Genomic DNA, 16,316 nt, shown 5'->3' on the forward strand with positions numbered 1-16,316 from the left:
GAATGGGTATATGGGGCAAGGGAGCGCCATCATCAGGTTCAAATATGTACTGTATCTGTTTTTCCACATAGCTGGCAGGGAAGGTGACAGGTGAACTCAAGAGAAGCAAATTTGTTTCCTTCACTTTTGGGTTTGTGCCAGTTGGGTAACTTGTTCTCTAGTAGTTCAACTCTCCAACTAGCCTCAGGCAGCGTAGCAAATGTACAGGAATGATGCAGTCTCAGAAGGCCACAAGTTACCCACAACTGTCACCCCAAGTTTTGTTGTTGGACCCTGATACTGGCAAATGTAGCAGCTGAGAGTATGAAGGCATCTGAGTTTTCTCTGGTTGAAAAACCTGAGGAAAAAAGTAACTATTTGAAAAACATAGAAGTGTCCTTTTAAAAAAATCGGGAAGTAAGAGTGGAGGAATGCCATGCTTCAATGACTGTTAATCTGGAGATGAAGCACCCAGACTGCCTGAAGAACAGTGCTTCTGGTCATATACAGAGAGCAAATCCTGTGGCTTGGAGACGTGTGACTGAAATCGTAGTGAATGAGGCTTTTTATGGGTGGCTTCCACGTTCACTTGCTTTTCCACAGGGCATTGTCCTGTCCGAAAGGAGCCCACAGCTCTCCGCAGGAGGGTATATTTGCTAGTGAAAAGAGAATAATTCCTGAAATTGAAGTTCTTCCTTTCACCTCACGTGGCTCCTCAGGGTGGAGGGGAAGCCCTTCGCACCTTTTGGCAAACTTCACGGTCACTCTTCCAAGAAACGTTGCCCTCCAGATTCTGGGCCGGCGGCCTAGCTCTCAAACGGATTGAAGAGTCCTTTTCGCCCGTCGCCGGCTTCCTCCCCTTAGTCAAACATGGGCCGGAACTTGTAGGCTTCCCCCCTTCTTCGGAAGGGAATCCATTGCCGCGCGGAGACGGGGCCTCCAGACCGGCAGGCGGCGCTGTGGGAGCCCCGGAGTCCCTGCTCGGCTGGGGCGAGCGGCCGGTTCCTGGCCCTGTGGCGCCGGGAGGGAGGCGCGGCCGGGCTCGGAGCAGCGAAGTGGCGGGGGAGCGGAGCGCACCGGCCCGGCCGGCATCATGGGCCGCAGGTGGGCTAACCCCGGAGCGCGGGGCGGGGGGAAGAGGCTTCCGGGACGGGGGACGCTTCTCTGCGCCGGGGATGAGGCGGCCGTCCCCTCCCGCGCCGGCGGGCCCGCGACCAGCGGGGGGAAGACGGGAGGCGCCTACCGGCATCTTCGGGGGCTCCGGGCTGGGGCGGGGAGGATGCTGTGGGTCAGACGGGAGAGATGCGTGGAGGAGCGGGCAGAAGAGCCCCTCGCTAGTCTTGGGTGCCTCTGGAGGAAACGGGAATCAAAGATGGGGCTGGATCTCGGGAAGAGCTCGGTTTCTCCTTCCAAGCTCTCGGAAAGGCGGATTTGTCTCGCTTGCCTCGTCCGGGTTCAGCCGGAGACCGAGGAGTCGGATAGAAATGAAATCTGGGGGGAGGGGGGGATCCAGCAAGACTCGATATACATACAGTACGATCTGATCCTGGGTTTGAAGCAGCTGGGGGAGGTTATAAATGCCTGGTATGTTTCCAGGTGGAAGTCTTTATCCCTTTACTAGGGGAGTTAGTCCCATTTATATCAATGGGATTTTTTACTTCTTAGTAGCAAAGTACCTTTTTTCCTGGATCGGCCTCAGGACAACCCTGCGAGGCAGGCCAGTGCTAGCTCCACCCGCTGAGCAACTTGACTTTGAAATCATCATTTATCCAAGGCCACAGTTGGTTTCATGTTGACATCGAATTGGTATCAAGGTTGCCTTAGTAGCCTAGTAGATTACATAGAGGCATTGGGCTTCAATCTATACCTACTTAACTGGGTGTCTTTTAAAACTAAGGCTCCAGTCCAACTCTGCTTACCAGGAAATTTGATGCTTCATACGATGCAGTAAGTGAAAATCATTGTGTGGACGATTTCATAGCTAAAATCTGAATGGATTAATCTGAAGTAACTCACGGGCTCTATATTTTAATGGCGTGTATCCAATTTTAATGCAAGTCAATAATTCTTTAATGCTTTTTTTTTTTACCTTGCTATAATCACAGTAAATGGTAAGGATGCTTGTCCTCACTCTGCTTTCTTCATTCACACTTAACAGGTAGAATGGGAATTCTATTCGCAGTGGCAGTTTTGTGTAAGGAATTTATGGTGGGAGTTGTTTGAGGATTATGACGCTAGAGTAACAGGATGTGATCATTTATGTGGGAATAGTAGTATAGTTAAGAATCCAGATTTAAAGTGTAAGGGAAGCATTTTGCTCTGTTTGTATCAGCTTGAGTGTGCAAATGGTAAGTGCATCTGAAATAACTAAAAAATTCAAAGCTCAAAGGTGACAATTTCATTAGTACTTATAACACATCTTATGAAGTTATCCACTGCAGGGATGGGGAACCCATGGCCTTCAAGGTGGTTCTGGGCTATAACTCCCATCATCCATGACCATTGCCTGGAAGCTGGAGTCCAGTGATACCTAGGGGGCCACAGTCTCTCCATCCTTGCTCTACAGAGTGCCACTTTATGAAGGCCAGTCAGTTCGTAAAGGGATTTGACAGACCACAGAATCAGTTGTCTCATCAACTGAAAAAGGAGCCTACTTCAGCCACTGCCATGCTTATTCACAAATGAAACTCTTTGTACCTCTCCTCTGTTTAGAATGGATAGGAGGGTCAACTCCTAGTATCTAGTGAAACATGAGCATGTTTAAGAGAGCAAGTTCAATGACTAAGAAGCTGCGCCAGTGTAAACAAGGATGGAGCACAAAGAACAGTCAGTCTCTCCTGCATTCTGGATTTATGAGGATTTATATACTGAGACCCTTCACAGGCACCATAGCAGGTATTGGCAGGCACACTGGCACCCGTGGGCACAGTGTTGCTGACTGATGTTAAAGGTCAGTATCAGCATCTTGAATTAGAAACAGATTAACAGTTTCCTTAATTTGCTGACTGGGGTTCTTGCTGCAGTTTGTAAACACATGGAGCTATCAGGTGGTTGGCTGTACAAATATACAATAAAAAATTAAAAACATTCAAAACTGAAGTGGGGGGGGGAATCTGCCAAAGCTTAGCTAAACAAAAATATTACCTCTTTTCCTTAAAAAAAATGTGGAGCTGCACAGGCTTAGGCAGGTGTCTTTTAGGATAAATTACTTCAAGTAGATGTTCTTCCTAAGAACAATCTTGCTCCTAACCACAGTCATAGTTCTCTCTGCTCTGGTCCATGGGGTCACGAAGAGTCGGACACAACTAAACGACTAAACAACAACAACCCCAGTCACAGTTTTATGGAATATGGAGCAGAGCTACACCTAAAAATCTTGCGTAAAAAAGGCTTGTGGAGGACACAAGCTACATAGGATCTGTTCAGTTATCACATTCAGTTTGAATTGTGCCCAGAACCTGATAATCAGTATTGCAGAACGCAGCTGGCGTATGCTCTCAATCTTTGACTCCAATTAGATCACAGACTTTTGCATTTTGTACAAGCTGACATTTCCAGTCTTAAAAGGCAGCCTCATTTGTAGTTTATTTGCAGTAGTCAAACTTCAGAGTTTAAAAAATACACGAATGATGGTTGCTAGGGCCTTGTTTTCCAGGAAGGGATGCAGTTCACATATTGGTTATTAATGAAAAAAGTCTCTGGCCAAAGCTTAGAGCAACCATGTGCAAAAGAGACCACAGCTCTTATACTTTTAATAGTTGTGGAGTAGGGAATCCCAGAAGGAGTAGCTTGACACCTGACATTTCCTCTTCTGCACACTAGTAATGTTGCAGGTGTCCTGTCCTCTTTTTGAGCTGGACCACAAATGTGCACCCATCAGCAAAGCCAGGTCCAGGAGTACTCCCACTCTGAATATTTGTTCTTTGAGGGACATTGAGACACCATCCAAAAACACATCCCCAAATCACATTGCTATAATACCTTGTCTGGATTCACCTTGTAATGGGTGAATCTTTGCTAAAATAGCCTCTAAGTATGGGTGTAAACACTAAGACCATTGCTATTAGATTAGGTAGAAATGAAAAATAGTGCTGTGTTGTCAATTTAGAGATGATACCACACTCCAAATCTGCAGGTAATCCCAATGTTTCATTGAATATTAAATAGATTCCCACAAAAAAACTTCAAGTAGCAAATGAAAATCTCCCCATCGCCATTCTCTGATATTGTCATATTGAAAGAAAAAGCCACCAAAGGGCAATAACAATTTGTATTTCTTCCACTCTGCTTAACTGGTCCAACAATACTTCATGGCCAGTAGTTTAAAATGCCCTGAAACTAGGGTGCCTTTTGTTGTTGTTGTAAATTTCATTTTAGTGGGTGAATCATTAACAGTTTGATATGTTAAAGAAGTTTAGTTAGTTGTAGGCAAGCCTAGACATCCCTTCAGCTCCCAGAGTTCTAAGCTGACAACTGCCCAAACAACCTCTCCCTGTGGATCTTTCTGCACCAGGATCCTTACCCTGACTGCTCTACATAGCAAGTAGCCCTGTGAGTTTCTCTGAGGCTTGCAAATAGTGCTTTCTGAGCTTTGGATTTCTTGGGATCCAGTAGAAATATTTAGAATATGTTTAAACAATGAAAAGTGTCTATTATCTAAATCGGTCACTATTCAGGGGCATTTTACATTATAATATGAAATAAGAATAATAAACTATTTGGGGGCATTTATATGTGGTTACATTCCAGTTCATGGTTCATAAGTGAGCTTCAGTGTCTTGTGGTGACGCTGCCCAGAAGTGTGCTGCTCTGCAAATTTAATGATTGCTTGACAGGCAAGTGTGACTTGTTTGTTCTCCTAGTGAACTCCGAAGACTAGCTGATCAGCAGCCTCTGCTATTCTTGCTTCTGTGTTCTGGGAAGCCCTTAGGCTAGAGATGCCAGTCATAGGAAGAGCTTTATTTTTCATAACATTTTCTTGTCGCTGTGGCTGAGATTTGCCTTTAACTTTCCTTTGGTTTTCAAATTGTTTTTATTATTTGCTGGTTAAGAGCTAACAAATACCAGCTTGTAATTTTCTAACTGTTAGATCAGCAATGTCAAGTAGTGATTGCCTCCTGGTAACTAGGATTGACTGATAAGTGTCAGAAATGTGATTCTGCACCATGTACTAGGCTCTTGGATGCTTTACTTCTGGCCCTTGAATGCAGAAGAGAGAGCAAGAATGAGATGCTGCACTAAATTTTTGGGTTGTCTGCATGCACATCACTATACCACCTGCAGAGACCAAATACTTAGAACTGGGAGCCCTCAAGCGAGACATAAGCTGTGGGTGGGAGCTGGTTCCTAAAGTTTCCTCTGCAGGGGAAAAAAACCATGCACAGTGAATGTCCCTCACCCTGGAATCAGGAGCTCCTGGGTCCAATGCAAGCATTGGCAGTTATGTTAAGGGAGATGAATGCCTAACTCCTCAAGCTTGATTTGAAAGCTGATTAATAGTGTAATGCAATATGTGCAATATTCCCCTGGTTCCATGCTTGCACCCGCTAAAGCAAATTTCAATCCATGCACTTTATTTACTGTATTGGTCTGAATATAACACGCACCCGCAAATAAGCTGCACCTTTAAAATTCAAGGCTTATTTGCGGGTGCAGCCCACCTCCTGGCACTACTGCCCTGAACAGGGGGCGGGGGCTTGGTTCTGAGCACGCTGCGCGCCTGCCTCCTGGCACTACCGCCTCCTGGCACTTCTTCCTCAAGCCACCATTGCCTCCCATTCAGGGTGGTAGTGCTGGGAGGCGGGCACACAGCACTCGGTTCTGAATATAGGATGCACTTTAACTTTTCATAGAATTTGGAAAAAAACGTGCGGCTTATATTCGAGCCAATACGATATACGTGTGAAACAAAAGAACATTGGAAGCTGCCCTATAGCAAGTCGGATCATTTTCCTATCTAGCTCAGTATTGTCTACACTGACTGACAGTGGCTCTCCAGAGTTTCAGATGGCGCACTTCTCCTGTCCTACCTGGAAATGCAGAGCAGCGGGTGCTCTGAGCTATGGCCTTTCCTCTAAATAGGTTGGCCATAAATGTGCCCTTTTGCCACTCCTTAACCACCCTAATTGTGAGACAGTATGTCATAGAAGCCTAATAGATGCAAATACTTGCCAAGTAATTCTGACTGTGGATCCAAAGAAGGGAGGAATCTCTTAAGGCCCACAGAACTGTAGCTGCAGGAGAAATGCAACTGAAGGGTGAAGGGCATTTGCTCCCATGATCTTTTTGTGCTCTGCTTTCTTGCGGCTTTCTTGTCACTAGCATCAAGAACGGAGGTCTATGGGGATTTGTACTCCTGCTTCAGAACCATCTTGCCGGAGGAACTGAAATGGAAAGGTCTGCCAAAGGGGGCTTTGTCCCAGACCGCTCTTGCCCTAGTAGAGAGCCGCCTATCCGTGGGGGTGGGGTGTGTGTCAAAAGCACGTCTGTCCAGTGTGAAAGGGAACAGTAGAGGTATATATGAGCTCTGACTTCCTGGTTTCTTTGTGGGTTTGAAGCTATGAAAGCTTCTTTCATTCCTAGCACTGGTGCTGGTTTTGCTTGCCTGGCAGAAGTGAGAGCTCACCTGTAACACTAGCTGCCTTGTCTGAAGCTGGGAGGGAGAAACACAGGGTGAAAGTGGCTCACAGGCAGTGCCAGATTTACATATAAGCTAAACAAGCTATAGCTTAGGGCCCCACTCTCTTGGGGGCCCCAAGAAAATTTAAAGGGAAAAAACCCGGGATGTACATTTCCAAAATATAAGATAAAAAACAAATAAAATAAAACCTACATACAGTTAGAGCTTAATATTTATTTTACTAATAATATACTTCTTAATTGTATTTCAGATCAGCAATTATTTTGACAAAATACATATTTTTTATGTGCAAATGGCTTTAGATACCTATTAGGTCCATAAATTACCATATAGCATATATTCAACACAAAAAAACAGCAACAATTTGTTGTTGACAAAGGACAGCTGGACAAATAAAGGGCTCCCATTACCTTCAGTAGCTTAGGGCCTCATCAGTCCTAAATCTGGCCCTGCTCAGGGGCCAGGGAGCTGTGGACCAAAGCAGGAAAGAGAACTGTTGCTTGGCTGGTTTATTCCTTTTTCTCTGGGAGCCAGTAATACCAGCACTCCTGTCCTGGCCCAAAGCAGTTGAATTAAGCCAGGCTGAAATTGATTTAAACCAGTTTCCCTCTAAGTGGCTAATCACACAGGGAGGTGCCCATGCAGTTGGGGATACCAGGACCAGTGATATATTTAGGGATTATGACTTACTTGGGAGTGAAATAGGCAAATCAAACATAAGCAATCTCTTGCCTCCTTGCTGAAAAGTCTACGGCCTGAGAGTCCTGACCACACAAGGGAATAGTATTTTCAAAAGCTAGTACTGTGTGATAAATTCTCCATAAAATTATTTAAAATGCCTGCTGATTTTCTTCTTCTTCAGTGATCAGGTGTGTGAAGGTCAATAAAGAAGGATATTGTCTGAGTTCAGCTGGGTGGGAGGGGAATCCACAGAATGCATGGCTCCTGGTGATGTGTCTGAGCCGTGAGGGATCACTAACAGAGACTCCGGGTTTGGCGTCAAATGGTCCTTAAGTTAACCTGGACAAAAGTTGTCCAGGAACCCTTAATGTGCCCTAGTAGTATGTGGACAGCTAGTGCAACCATTAAGCACTGGGGTGATGTGCTGGTGGTAATATGACCCCACCAACCATCTAACTGCAACATTTTGTGCCAGCTGGAGCCTTCAGACAGGGGACATTGCAATAATTGAGTCTTGTGGTTACCAATGAATGAATCATCATAGCCAGGCTGTCCTTGTCCAAAAATGGCTGTAGTTTTTTACATTTATCTGGAAACCACCAGAGTATAATATATTCATGGCTTGGGGGGAAAAAAGAGATTTGAAATTCCTGGGTGCCTGGACTACAGTTTTATGCAACAAGGTGTGGAAATTTTTCTAACAATTATTTCTGTAATTTGGGTAGTGCTTGCCACAGCATGAACAAACGATGCAAGAGGGCAATGCTTTGAAACTGACCTCAGAGGGCTGTTTCAGAGCCTCTTTGAACTTACTCAAAACCGGTTTTCTGTGGTTTCATATCTTGCAAAAGATCTTGCGCTGGCACATGCCTGTGCAAGGCAGTTGGTGGGTAGAAAGAGAGAGGATGGGGAAACAGTTAACAGAATTATTCAAAGTGGGCTCCTCAGCTGTTGTTGGACCACGACTCCCATCATCCCTAGCTAGCAGAACCAGTGGTCAGAGGTGATGGGGGTTATAGTCCAACAACAGCTGAGGACCTCAGTTTGAGAAACTCTGAGTTAGAGGGTTGAAGCTGTCAGCAAGAGGGTATTAATTCTGCCTTGGAAGCTTTATTAGATATGAGTAACGGTTCAACTTTTCATTAGGCTGGAATCCTATGGAAGGAAGCTCGGCACAACATATTGAGACTTGCTTCTGAATAAGCATGCATCTATGATAGTTGTGATTCCATGGTGTCCAGAAAAACGTGGCACAAGTGAAGAATTTACTATTCTGCCTTCAGCTGGAGATGGAAGGACTAGCCTTAGGGCAGTATGCTTCTCACACGGTGAAGGGAAGAATAAGGATGCATGTGCTCGCTGCATCACATCACAGTGCTGGTCCCTGTCACCCTTCACATGTTGGAGCGCAGACATCTGCAGCAGGGAACCTGCTGCCTTTGTGCAAGTTTGACGTCTACATCTGTGGCTGCGGCTCCTCGCTGCAGACATTTGCCCTCCGAGAAATGTTGAGCTGTGGGGGTGGTGACTCAGCAGAGCTATTGTGCTTGACCCCACTCTCCCTCACACGATTCTAACCATGTGAGGTAAATTAACAAACAGGGCTTCTGTCTCTCACAGTTGCAAGGGGACAACGTAGAAAAGTGTCAGCGGTGCCTTTGAGGCTCGGGAATCACGGTGGCAGTGGCGGGGGGGGGGACTGCATAAGAACAGAAGAAGAGCCTGCTGGATCAGGCCAATGGCCCATCTAGTCCCGTTTCCTGTTCTCACAATGGCCAGCCAGATGCCTATGGGAAACCAGCAAGCAGGATTCGAGCAGAAGAGGATTCCAGCAAGTAGTTCTTAGGAACATTACTTCCTGCCTGCATGGAGGCATAGCATAGCCATCATGGCTTGCAGCCACCGATAGTCTTCTTCATGCCTTCTGATGGTTAAAGGGTGCTCTCTCTGCATAGCTTCTTGTTTGTAACAGATATTCTCCCTTGATCTTGCTACCTATTCTTCCGAGTTTCTCTGCCCACCTCTAGCTCGCCATCTTGTTTCGGAAAACAACGCTCGCTCCAAATGTGCATAACTTGAGTTTGACAGATTCAGGGTCGCTGGCTAAAAGGCCAGTTGAGACCCTGTGGGTTTCCCTTGCCGCTAACAGGATGAAAAGGGGCTTGACAGCACAGTCATTAATCTGCCTCCTCTTTTGGAGTGTTATCTCTTTGTGGCGCAACTGCACTGTGGCTACTCCAGGGAGACATTAGCTCCTTCCCTCACGTGTCTGTGGTGAATTTCTGCACAACTACATAGCTGCTCATTGGCTCTCGCCCTGAAGTCTGAAAATACGTGTGATTCCTCTGTAATAGATTTGAGTGAGCAGCCCAGTTGTCTGCTTCCCATGCTGCGTAAGAATATAGTTTTTAATAGGCTTGTTCTGTGACATATCTGGGAGTTATGTGCTGCCATATTTCAAGGACACTCCTGCCCCATAGAATGTCTGGATGGTAAGTACCAACGGAGCCCTCAGCCACTACACTTATTTACTTTGTAGGAAGGTCAGTTTGACTTTGCTGCTCAGGGGACACCAGGATCCGCCTGTTCCAAGATCTGTGTTTGTGCATGTTAATGTGCACAGCTTGTCTGAGATCCCAAAAGGAGGGTGTTTAAAGTGTTCTCTGTTTGCCTGTGTCTATTGCATCCCAGCCTTACTGTTTTATTTCATTTCTTTTATCTCTCTCCCTAACTCCAAGGGTGTTTGAAAAGACCAAAGATCTGACAAATGGGAGCTCTCACAGGCCTCTGTCCTTGGTGTTGTGCCAGATTAAGTGAAAGGCAATAGTTCCGCAGACAGGCATAGGGATTGCATGTGCAGAATTTCTTCACTCAGCTTTGAAGCTGCAAGCACGTCTGCAGCATTTGCTGTGAGAATCCTGCACAAGACAGATGTAGCTGCTTGGTTTCTGGGGTTCTTGGTTTCGCCTGTTGCTAGAGGAAGGGGGGCGGGAATCTTGAATGCTTCCCATGTGTGATGAGAGAGTTGCCTGTATAAACTTTTCACTGGATCCAGGGATTCCCTTTGGCTTACAACCTGCTCTTTTTCTTGGCAGGTTCTGCCTGGCTCTTGCGCTGGCTGCTCTCCCCATAGTGACTGCGAATGAAGAGGTACCTGCTGTCCACCAGGACTCCTGGGGAGACTTCTGGCTGTTTCGCTTTTTGGTCAATGCTGCAGGCTATGCAAGTATTGTGGTTCCAGGCTTCTTGCTTATACAATACTTCAAGAGGAAAAATTACCTTGAAACAGGTAAGTGGTAGGAATATGCACACAGAGTGGTTTCCTGATGTTGCAGCTGAGATAGCTCTTTCTGAGCCCATCGTATCTTCTGCAGCCCCTCAGCTGTGCTATCCTGGACTTGAAACTGCCCCAGAGTGCAATCATTGTCGACTTCTAAGTGCGCAATCAGTATGTTCACTCAGTGTTAGAAACTCAGATATATAAGCTAGGTGTCAAATGGCTCCTTAAAGCAGGGTTGCAGTCGCCAAAATGGAATGCCTCGTTGCCATTTTGGGGCCTGATGGCTCAAAAGTTGTATTTATTTATAAATTTATTTAGTTTTTCAAATTTTGAAATTTACAAACGATTGTCAAACAACCCAAATAAAAAGAGAATTCCATAGATTCCCCTGGACTGCCCTCTTCCCCTTTGTGGGTCCTTAGTTAACTTTTTTTCTTCTGCATCTTCTCTATTAATCCAAATCTATTAAAGCTCCATTTGAACCATAATTCAACATTAAACTACAAGTATTATTCCAGTCCTACTAATAATTTTGTTTACAATGATTTTTAAGGTAAATTATATATTTTCCCCTTTCCTTATTAAAGTTTTGGTCTTCCTGATTCTTCCGATCATTTTTGCCATTTTGGCATAGTCCTTCAACTTAATCTGCCATTCTTCTCTGGGCTAGTAGCATCCGAGCAGCAGTAGTCGCGTACATTAATAGTCTTTTCTGATCCGTTGAGATTTCGGTGTCTAGAATTCCTGGAAGAAAAGCTTTGGGGTTTTTTTTTAATAAAAAGTTATTTTAAAGATTTTTTTCAGTTCATTATATATAATCTCCCAGAATTCTTTTACTAATTTACAAGTCCACCACATACAATAAAAGGTGCCTTCTTTTTATTTACATTTACATTTCAATGCAACTTTCTGGTTCCTGAAATTCATTCTGATTGTACAGATAAAATATAATGGATAGAATTCTACGGGGTATGTTGCTAGTGTGTGAAAACAGTCACGATACAAGGATCCCCAGGCAGATGGACCTCCAGATGGCAGAGACGTCAGGTGCCATCCTGGTGCCTGGGCATCTTCACTTGGTCGCAAGTGGCCGATAGCCGGGTGCAAAATGTGCCTGGCGAATTTCAAACATTGCGTCCACTCCATCAGTGTTATCATGCTAGCAAGCACAGAATCTGTAGCCACTACCTGTTGAGGAAATTGGGAGATTTGCAAGGAATAGCCATGGCAATGTGGGTATAAGATCTGCATCACTATCTCTCTGATTTTCTGCAGCTCAGTCAGTCTGTCTTTTCTTAGCTGGGGCAAGCACTGTGAGCAGAGTAGAGTAGGACTGGCCTAGAGAAGAGGCAAGTAAATCTATTTGGAAGTGCCATCAAGAAATCACATATGGTGGCACTGTTGGAGGCAGCATGTCTCCAATTACCAGTTTATGGGAATTGCAAGTGAAAAGAATGCTGCTGCTCTCAAGCCCTGCTTGCAGCCATTCTTTGTGCAGGCACCTGGTTGGTCACTGTGAGAACAAAATGCGGGACTATCCTGGGCCTTTCGCCTAATCCAGCAGGGCTCTTCTTAATTCTTATATGGTGGTGATTGTGGGGACAATATTGGCAGCTGTAATGTGTGTGGCTCCCTTCCTCCCTCCCCCATGCCCCCAACTGGTGTGATTAAGTGTTGTGGCTAATGTGTTTTTGCTCCTTTCCTTCTTAGGCCGTGGTATTTGCTTTCCAGTTATCAAATCATGTGTCTTTGGCAACGAGGCCAAATCTGTACACCAGGACGATACCTTGCTAGCAGCTCGGAATGAGACTGTCGAGTCCTCCACAGCCCGGCAGTTCTTTAAGCTGCTGTTTTGTGCAACAGGCCTACAGGTAAAGAACTGAGAGCTAGTACGCCACTTTGATTTGGCTTGTCTGGGGTGGTGATTGGGAGCTTCTCGTTTAGATGTAGCATTACACCGAGAGTATGATTGGCTCAAAGGTTAGTTCACAGCTGAGCAAAGTTTCCAAGCAAAGTTAAAATATCCCACCCATTGCACTGACTTTATGTGCACTGGGACACATGTAGCCTTCCTGACCTATAACTTCCATTAAGCAATGCTACAATCTCAGTTCTCATGAGACTTGCAGGTGGTCATTAAATTGGATCCTGGGTTCATTTGGGAGGATATAAATTTAATAAAATAATAAATAAAACCTAGATGATGCTTTCAGAATTGCATGGTTCGTACCCTTCATGCAATAATGAGGTCAGAATATCACCCAGTTATTTTTGAACTGGAGTAAGAACACTGGGTTCAGTTAGGGGATTTCTGTTATTTTAGAAAGATAAAAACTTCTGCTTAGTTGGTATCAGGTGGATTAGAATTTTGTTTCTCTTATCTCACTCATTCTGCGGAAGATAGATAAGAGGCGTTTTGTAGTTAATTTGGCTTTTTGAACAACTGTAAGTCCAAAATAACGATATGTTGCAGGCCCTAGAGTGACATAGTTTAGCAAGTGCAGAACTTTATTTGGCATCCTTGGATTATGCCCATAGCTACCTGTAAAAGAAATACATAGGAAATGCTGCATGTCCTTGGATGACATTGAAAGAAAGAGAGAGAAGGAAATTTTCTTAATGCACTGAACTAATGTGGATTTAGTTATGTACCAAGCCTGCTGAATGGCCATAGGCAAGTCATGAAATCTCTTTGGTTCAGATCATTCCAAATTTACAGGACATAAGTAATTATATTTTTCGTATTACTGAGGTGAGGGTGTTGGGATTACTGCTTCTGCATTTACAAGGAACTGAGAAAACAAAGAAGGAAAATGGTTGATTCTGCAGGCCTGATGGGACACTAAAAGCTGCTGTCTGCAGAAGCAGGTGCTCTATGGCAGCTGCTGTCCAGCTATATACTTTTTTCAGTGCCTGAAATATGTAATCCTGTATAGCATCATGGTCATTTCATAAAACATAAACCAGATGGTGTTCAGATTGTTTGTGCTGATAGGAAATGCCAAGGCAAACATTGCATCTTGTGGCTCAGCTAGCATTTTATTGCTGTAATTTTTGTAGGTGGTGTCTTAACATAGCCCAACATAGAAAATAGTCTCTGTGGGATGAAGTGCAATACCGATCTGGTTAGATCCTGTTTGGGAGTGGAAAGAAAATCTCAATCAGATCCGGCCCTCAGCTTCCTGTTGCGTAGGTTGACAGTATAGGAAAAGTGGGCGTCTTTATGAGCTGCTTGGGTCAGCGGCATCCAAAGAGCGTCATGCTTCCTGCTTGCCCGATTCTCCAAGATGCTATCTTACTGTTTGTTGTGGCAGTTGCTCTCCATCCCCCCTCTCTTCCTCTTCCTTTGCAGATCTCCTACCTGACATGGGGTGTCCTCCAGGAGAGGGTGATGACCCGAACGTATGGCGCAACCGATTCCGACCCTGGCGAGAAGTTCAAGGATTCTCAGTTCCTGGTCTTCATGAACCGGATCCTAGCGTGCACCGTGGCTGGCCTCTACTGCGCCCTGATCAAGCAGCCCCGTCACGGCGCTCCCATGTACAAGTATTCCTTCGCCTCCCTCTCCAACATCCTCAGCAGCTGGTGCCAGTATGAGGCCCTCAAGTACATCAGCTTCCCCACGCAGGTGCTGGCCAAAGCCTCCAAGGTGATTCCGGTCATGCTGATGGGCAAGCTGGTGTCCCGCAAGAGCTACGAGTACTGGGAGTACCTGACAGCAGCCCTCATCTCGGTCGGAGTCAGCATGTTCCTGCTCTCCAGCTCCCACGACAAGCACCTCTCCACGGTCACCACCTTCTCCGGCGTGGTCCTCCTGGCTGGCTACATTGTCTTTGACAGCTTCACGTCCAACTGGCAGGACGCCCTCTTCACCTACAAGATGTCCTCGGTGCAGATGATGTTTGGCGTCAACATCTTCTCGTGCCTCTTCACGGTGGGCTCGCTGCTGGAGCAGGGTGCCCTGCTGGAGTCGGTGCGCTTCATGGCCCGCCACTCAGAGTTTGCTGCCCACGCCGTGCTGCTGTCGGTCTGCTCGGCCTTCGGGCAGCTCTTCATCTTCTACACAATCAACCAGTTTGGAGCCGCCGTCTTCACCATCATCATGACTTTGCGGCAAGCCTTTGCCATCCTCCTGTCGTGTCTCATCTACGGCCATGCGGTCACCGTGGTGGGCGGGCTGGGAGTGGCGGTGGTCTTCACGGCGCTCTTTCTCCGCGTCTATGCCCGCAGCCGCATGAAGAAGCGGGCAAAGAAAGTGCCCGTCGAGGGCACCGTGCAGAAGGTTTAGGGGCCACCGGGCAAGCGACACGCCCTGAGCTCCTCCCCGCCCCCAAGCACTTGCTGAATCTCTCTCTCGTCTCACGAACCCAGCAAAGAGCTGGTCGACTTGGGAAACGTCAGTTCCCATCCTCTACACCTCCCGCCCCAGCTGATTCTTAAACACTGCTGGGATTGGCTTGGAGGAAGCGAGGGGTAGCTTCCTCCTGTCCTAACATCTGAGTATTTTAAGTCTGCTGAGGCTTTCTGCTGAAGGAGACTTGCAAGCGGCTCTTGAGACCCCTTTCCAAGATAAGGGTACAGGTGTCCCTAATGCCTGCCCTGACTGACAGCTTGTGGGGGAGAGAAGGCTAATTTATGATCAAGTCAAATTGGAGCTTGTTTTTGTTTTTGTTTTGCTACGGTTTGCCTTCTGCTCACCACCCTGGAGCTGCGTATGAGGGAATAGCAAGGCCAAGACTTTTACAGTTTCCATTAAAAAGAAAAGAGAACCACACCCTCAAAACTTCATGGTTGGAATGGAAAGCTGGCCGCTTCGACAGAAAACCAGTCCCGACTGTGGAGGTTTTGAACTTACCCTGCTGGGCAACGGCCTCTCTTAAATCACAGCCCCTTTGCTTTCTGGCTCAGTATACCCACCTGTACTTTTGCCCCACTGTCGGACCTTTCAGACGGTGCCCCCTTTGCCAGCGTCATTTGGGGTTTTTGCTTTTTGCTTAGCTTTTCTTTGACCATCCCCTCCTCTCACTGCCATGAACTACAGTCCCAGAACCCCTCGAGGCCACTCTTGGGGTGCTTTCTTTGGGTTTACTGTTGCTGCAAACTTAGAAAAGCACAAATATTGCCTTTTTGAAACACCTCTCTTTGGAACCAAGTTTCTTTGCTGCTCTAGGCAAGGTGGTGAGGGAGAGGGTATCCTCATAGTAAAAGAATGTGCACCCCAGTCCTTTTCTCCACCCCCCCCCCACTCCCCAGTGATTTTTGCAAAGGTTGGTGGGAAAGACGGAAGCAGCCTGAGTCTGGGCTTGTGTGCTGCTTCCAGCAGGGCTGAGCTCTGGGCTCTGACCCTCTTGGGCCTTGCAGTCTCTTTTGTGCCATGTTCCCATTTTACTACGTGGCACATAGGCCGTTCTGGAAGCTGCAAGGTGTGGTGGGGGCACTGAACTGCACTGTATTGTCTAGCTCGCTGTGCCATTTTCATTTTTGAGCCAGGAGATAACAATTCTGAGATGTACAGTGCAGGATAGTTTGGTGCCCAGAGGCTGGATCTTTTTACCCTTTTCTTCACATGCTCTCAAAACTGGATGCGGGACTGGAGTTGCTGGCTCTGCCCCAAAAGTCTCGAGTTTTACCCATTAACCCTTTTGTTGCCAAGCTGACATTGGGCAGGGGAAACATTTTTTGGTACTCGACACACAACTGTTTTATTTTATTAAATTTAAACTATGCTGCAAATAA

General features: G+C 46.2%; 1 protein-coding gene across 3 annotated transcripts; it reads left to right on the plus strand.

The window, feature by feature from the left end:
- Window positions 1-953: 953 nt before the first annotated feature.
- Window positions 954-16,316, plus strand: SLC35B2 (solute carrier family 35 member B2). Of its 3 annotated transcripts, none has more exons than XM_079969299.1 (4): window positions 954-1,083; window positions 10,396-10,589; window positions 12,291-12,451; window positions 13,933-16,316. In XM_079969299.1, the coding sequence occupies exons 1-4, from the start codon at window positions 1,073-1,075 to the stop codon at window positions 14,866-14,868; spliced, it is 1,302 nt and encodes a 433-aa protein (XP_079825425.1). In that variant the 5' UTR covers window positions 954-1,072; the 3' UTR covers window positions 14,869-16,316. The 3 variants fall into 3 exon arrangements, with proteins under 3 accessions (XP_079825425.1, XP_079825423.1, XP_079825424.1); XM_079969297.1 differs by lacking the exon at window positions 954-1,083 and adding an exon at window positions 1,900-2,874; XM_079969298.1 differs by lacking the exon at window positions 954-1,083 and adding an exon at window positions 9,142-9,792.

This window comes from Podarcis cretensis, assembly GCF_951804945.1.
Source record: "Podarcis cretensis genome assembly, chromosome: 3".
Classification (NCBI taxonomy): domain Eukaryota; kingdom Metazoa; phylum Chordata; class Lepidosauria; order Squamata; family Lacertidae; genus Podarcis; species Podarcis cretensis.

Coding starts and splice junctions, on each gene's coding strand:
- SLC35B2 (XM_079969297.1), top strand. CDS start 2,789: ATGGAGCACAAAGAACAGTCAGTCTCTCCTGCATTCTGGATTTATGAG. Junction 2,875..10,395: donor CTTCACAGGCACCATAGCAG/GTATTGGCAGGC, acceptor TTTTCTTGGCAG/GTTCTGCCTGGCTCTTGCGC. Junction 12,452..13,932: donor TTTGTGCAACAGGCCTACAG/GTAAAGAACTGA, acceptor CTTCCTTTGCAG/ATCTCCTACCTGACATGGGG.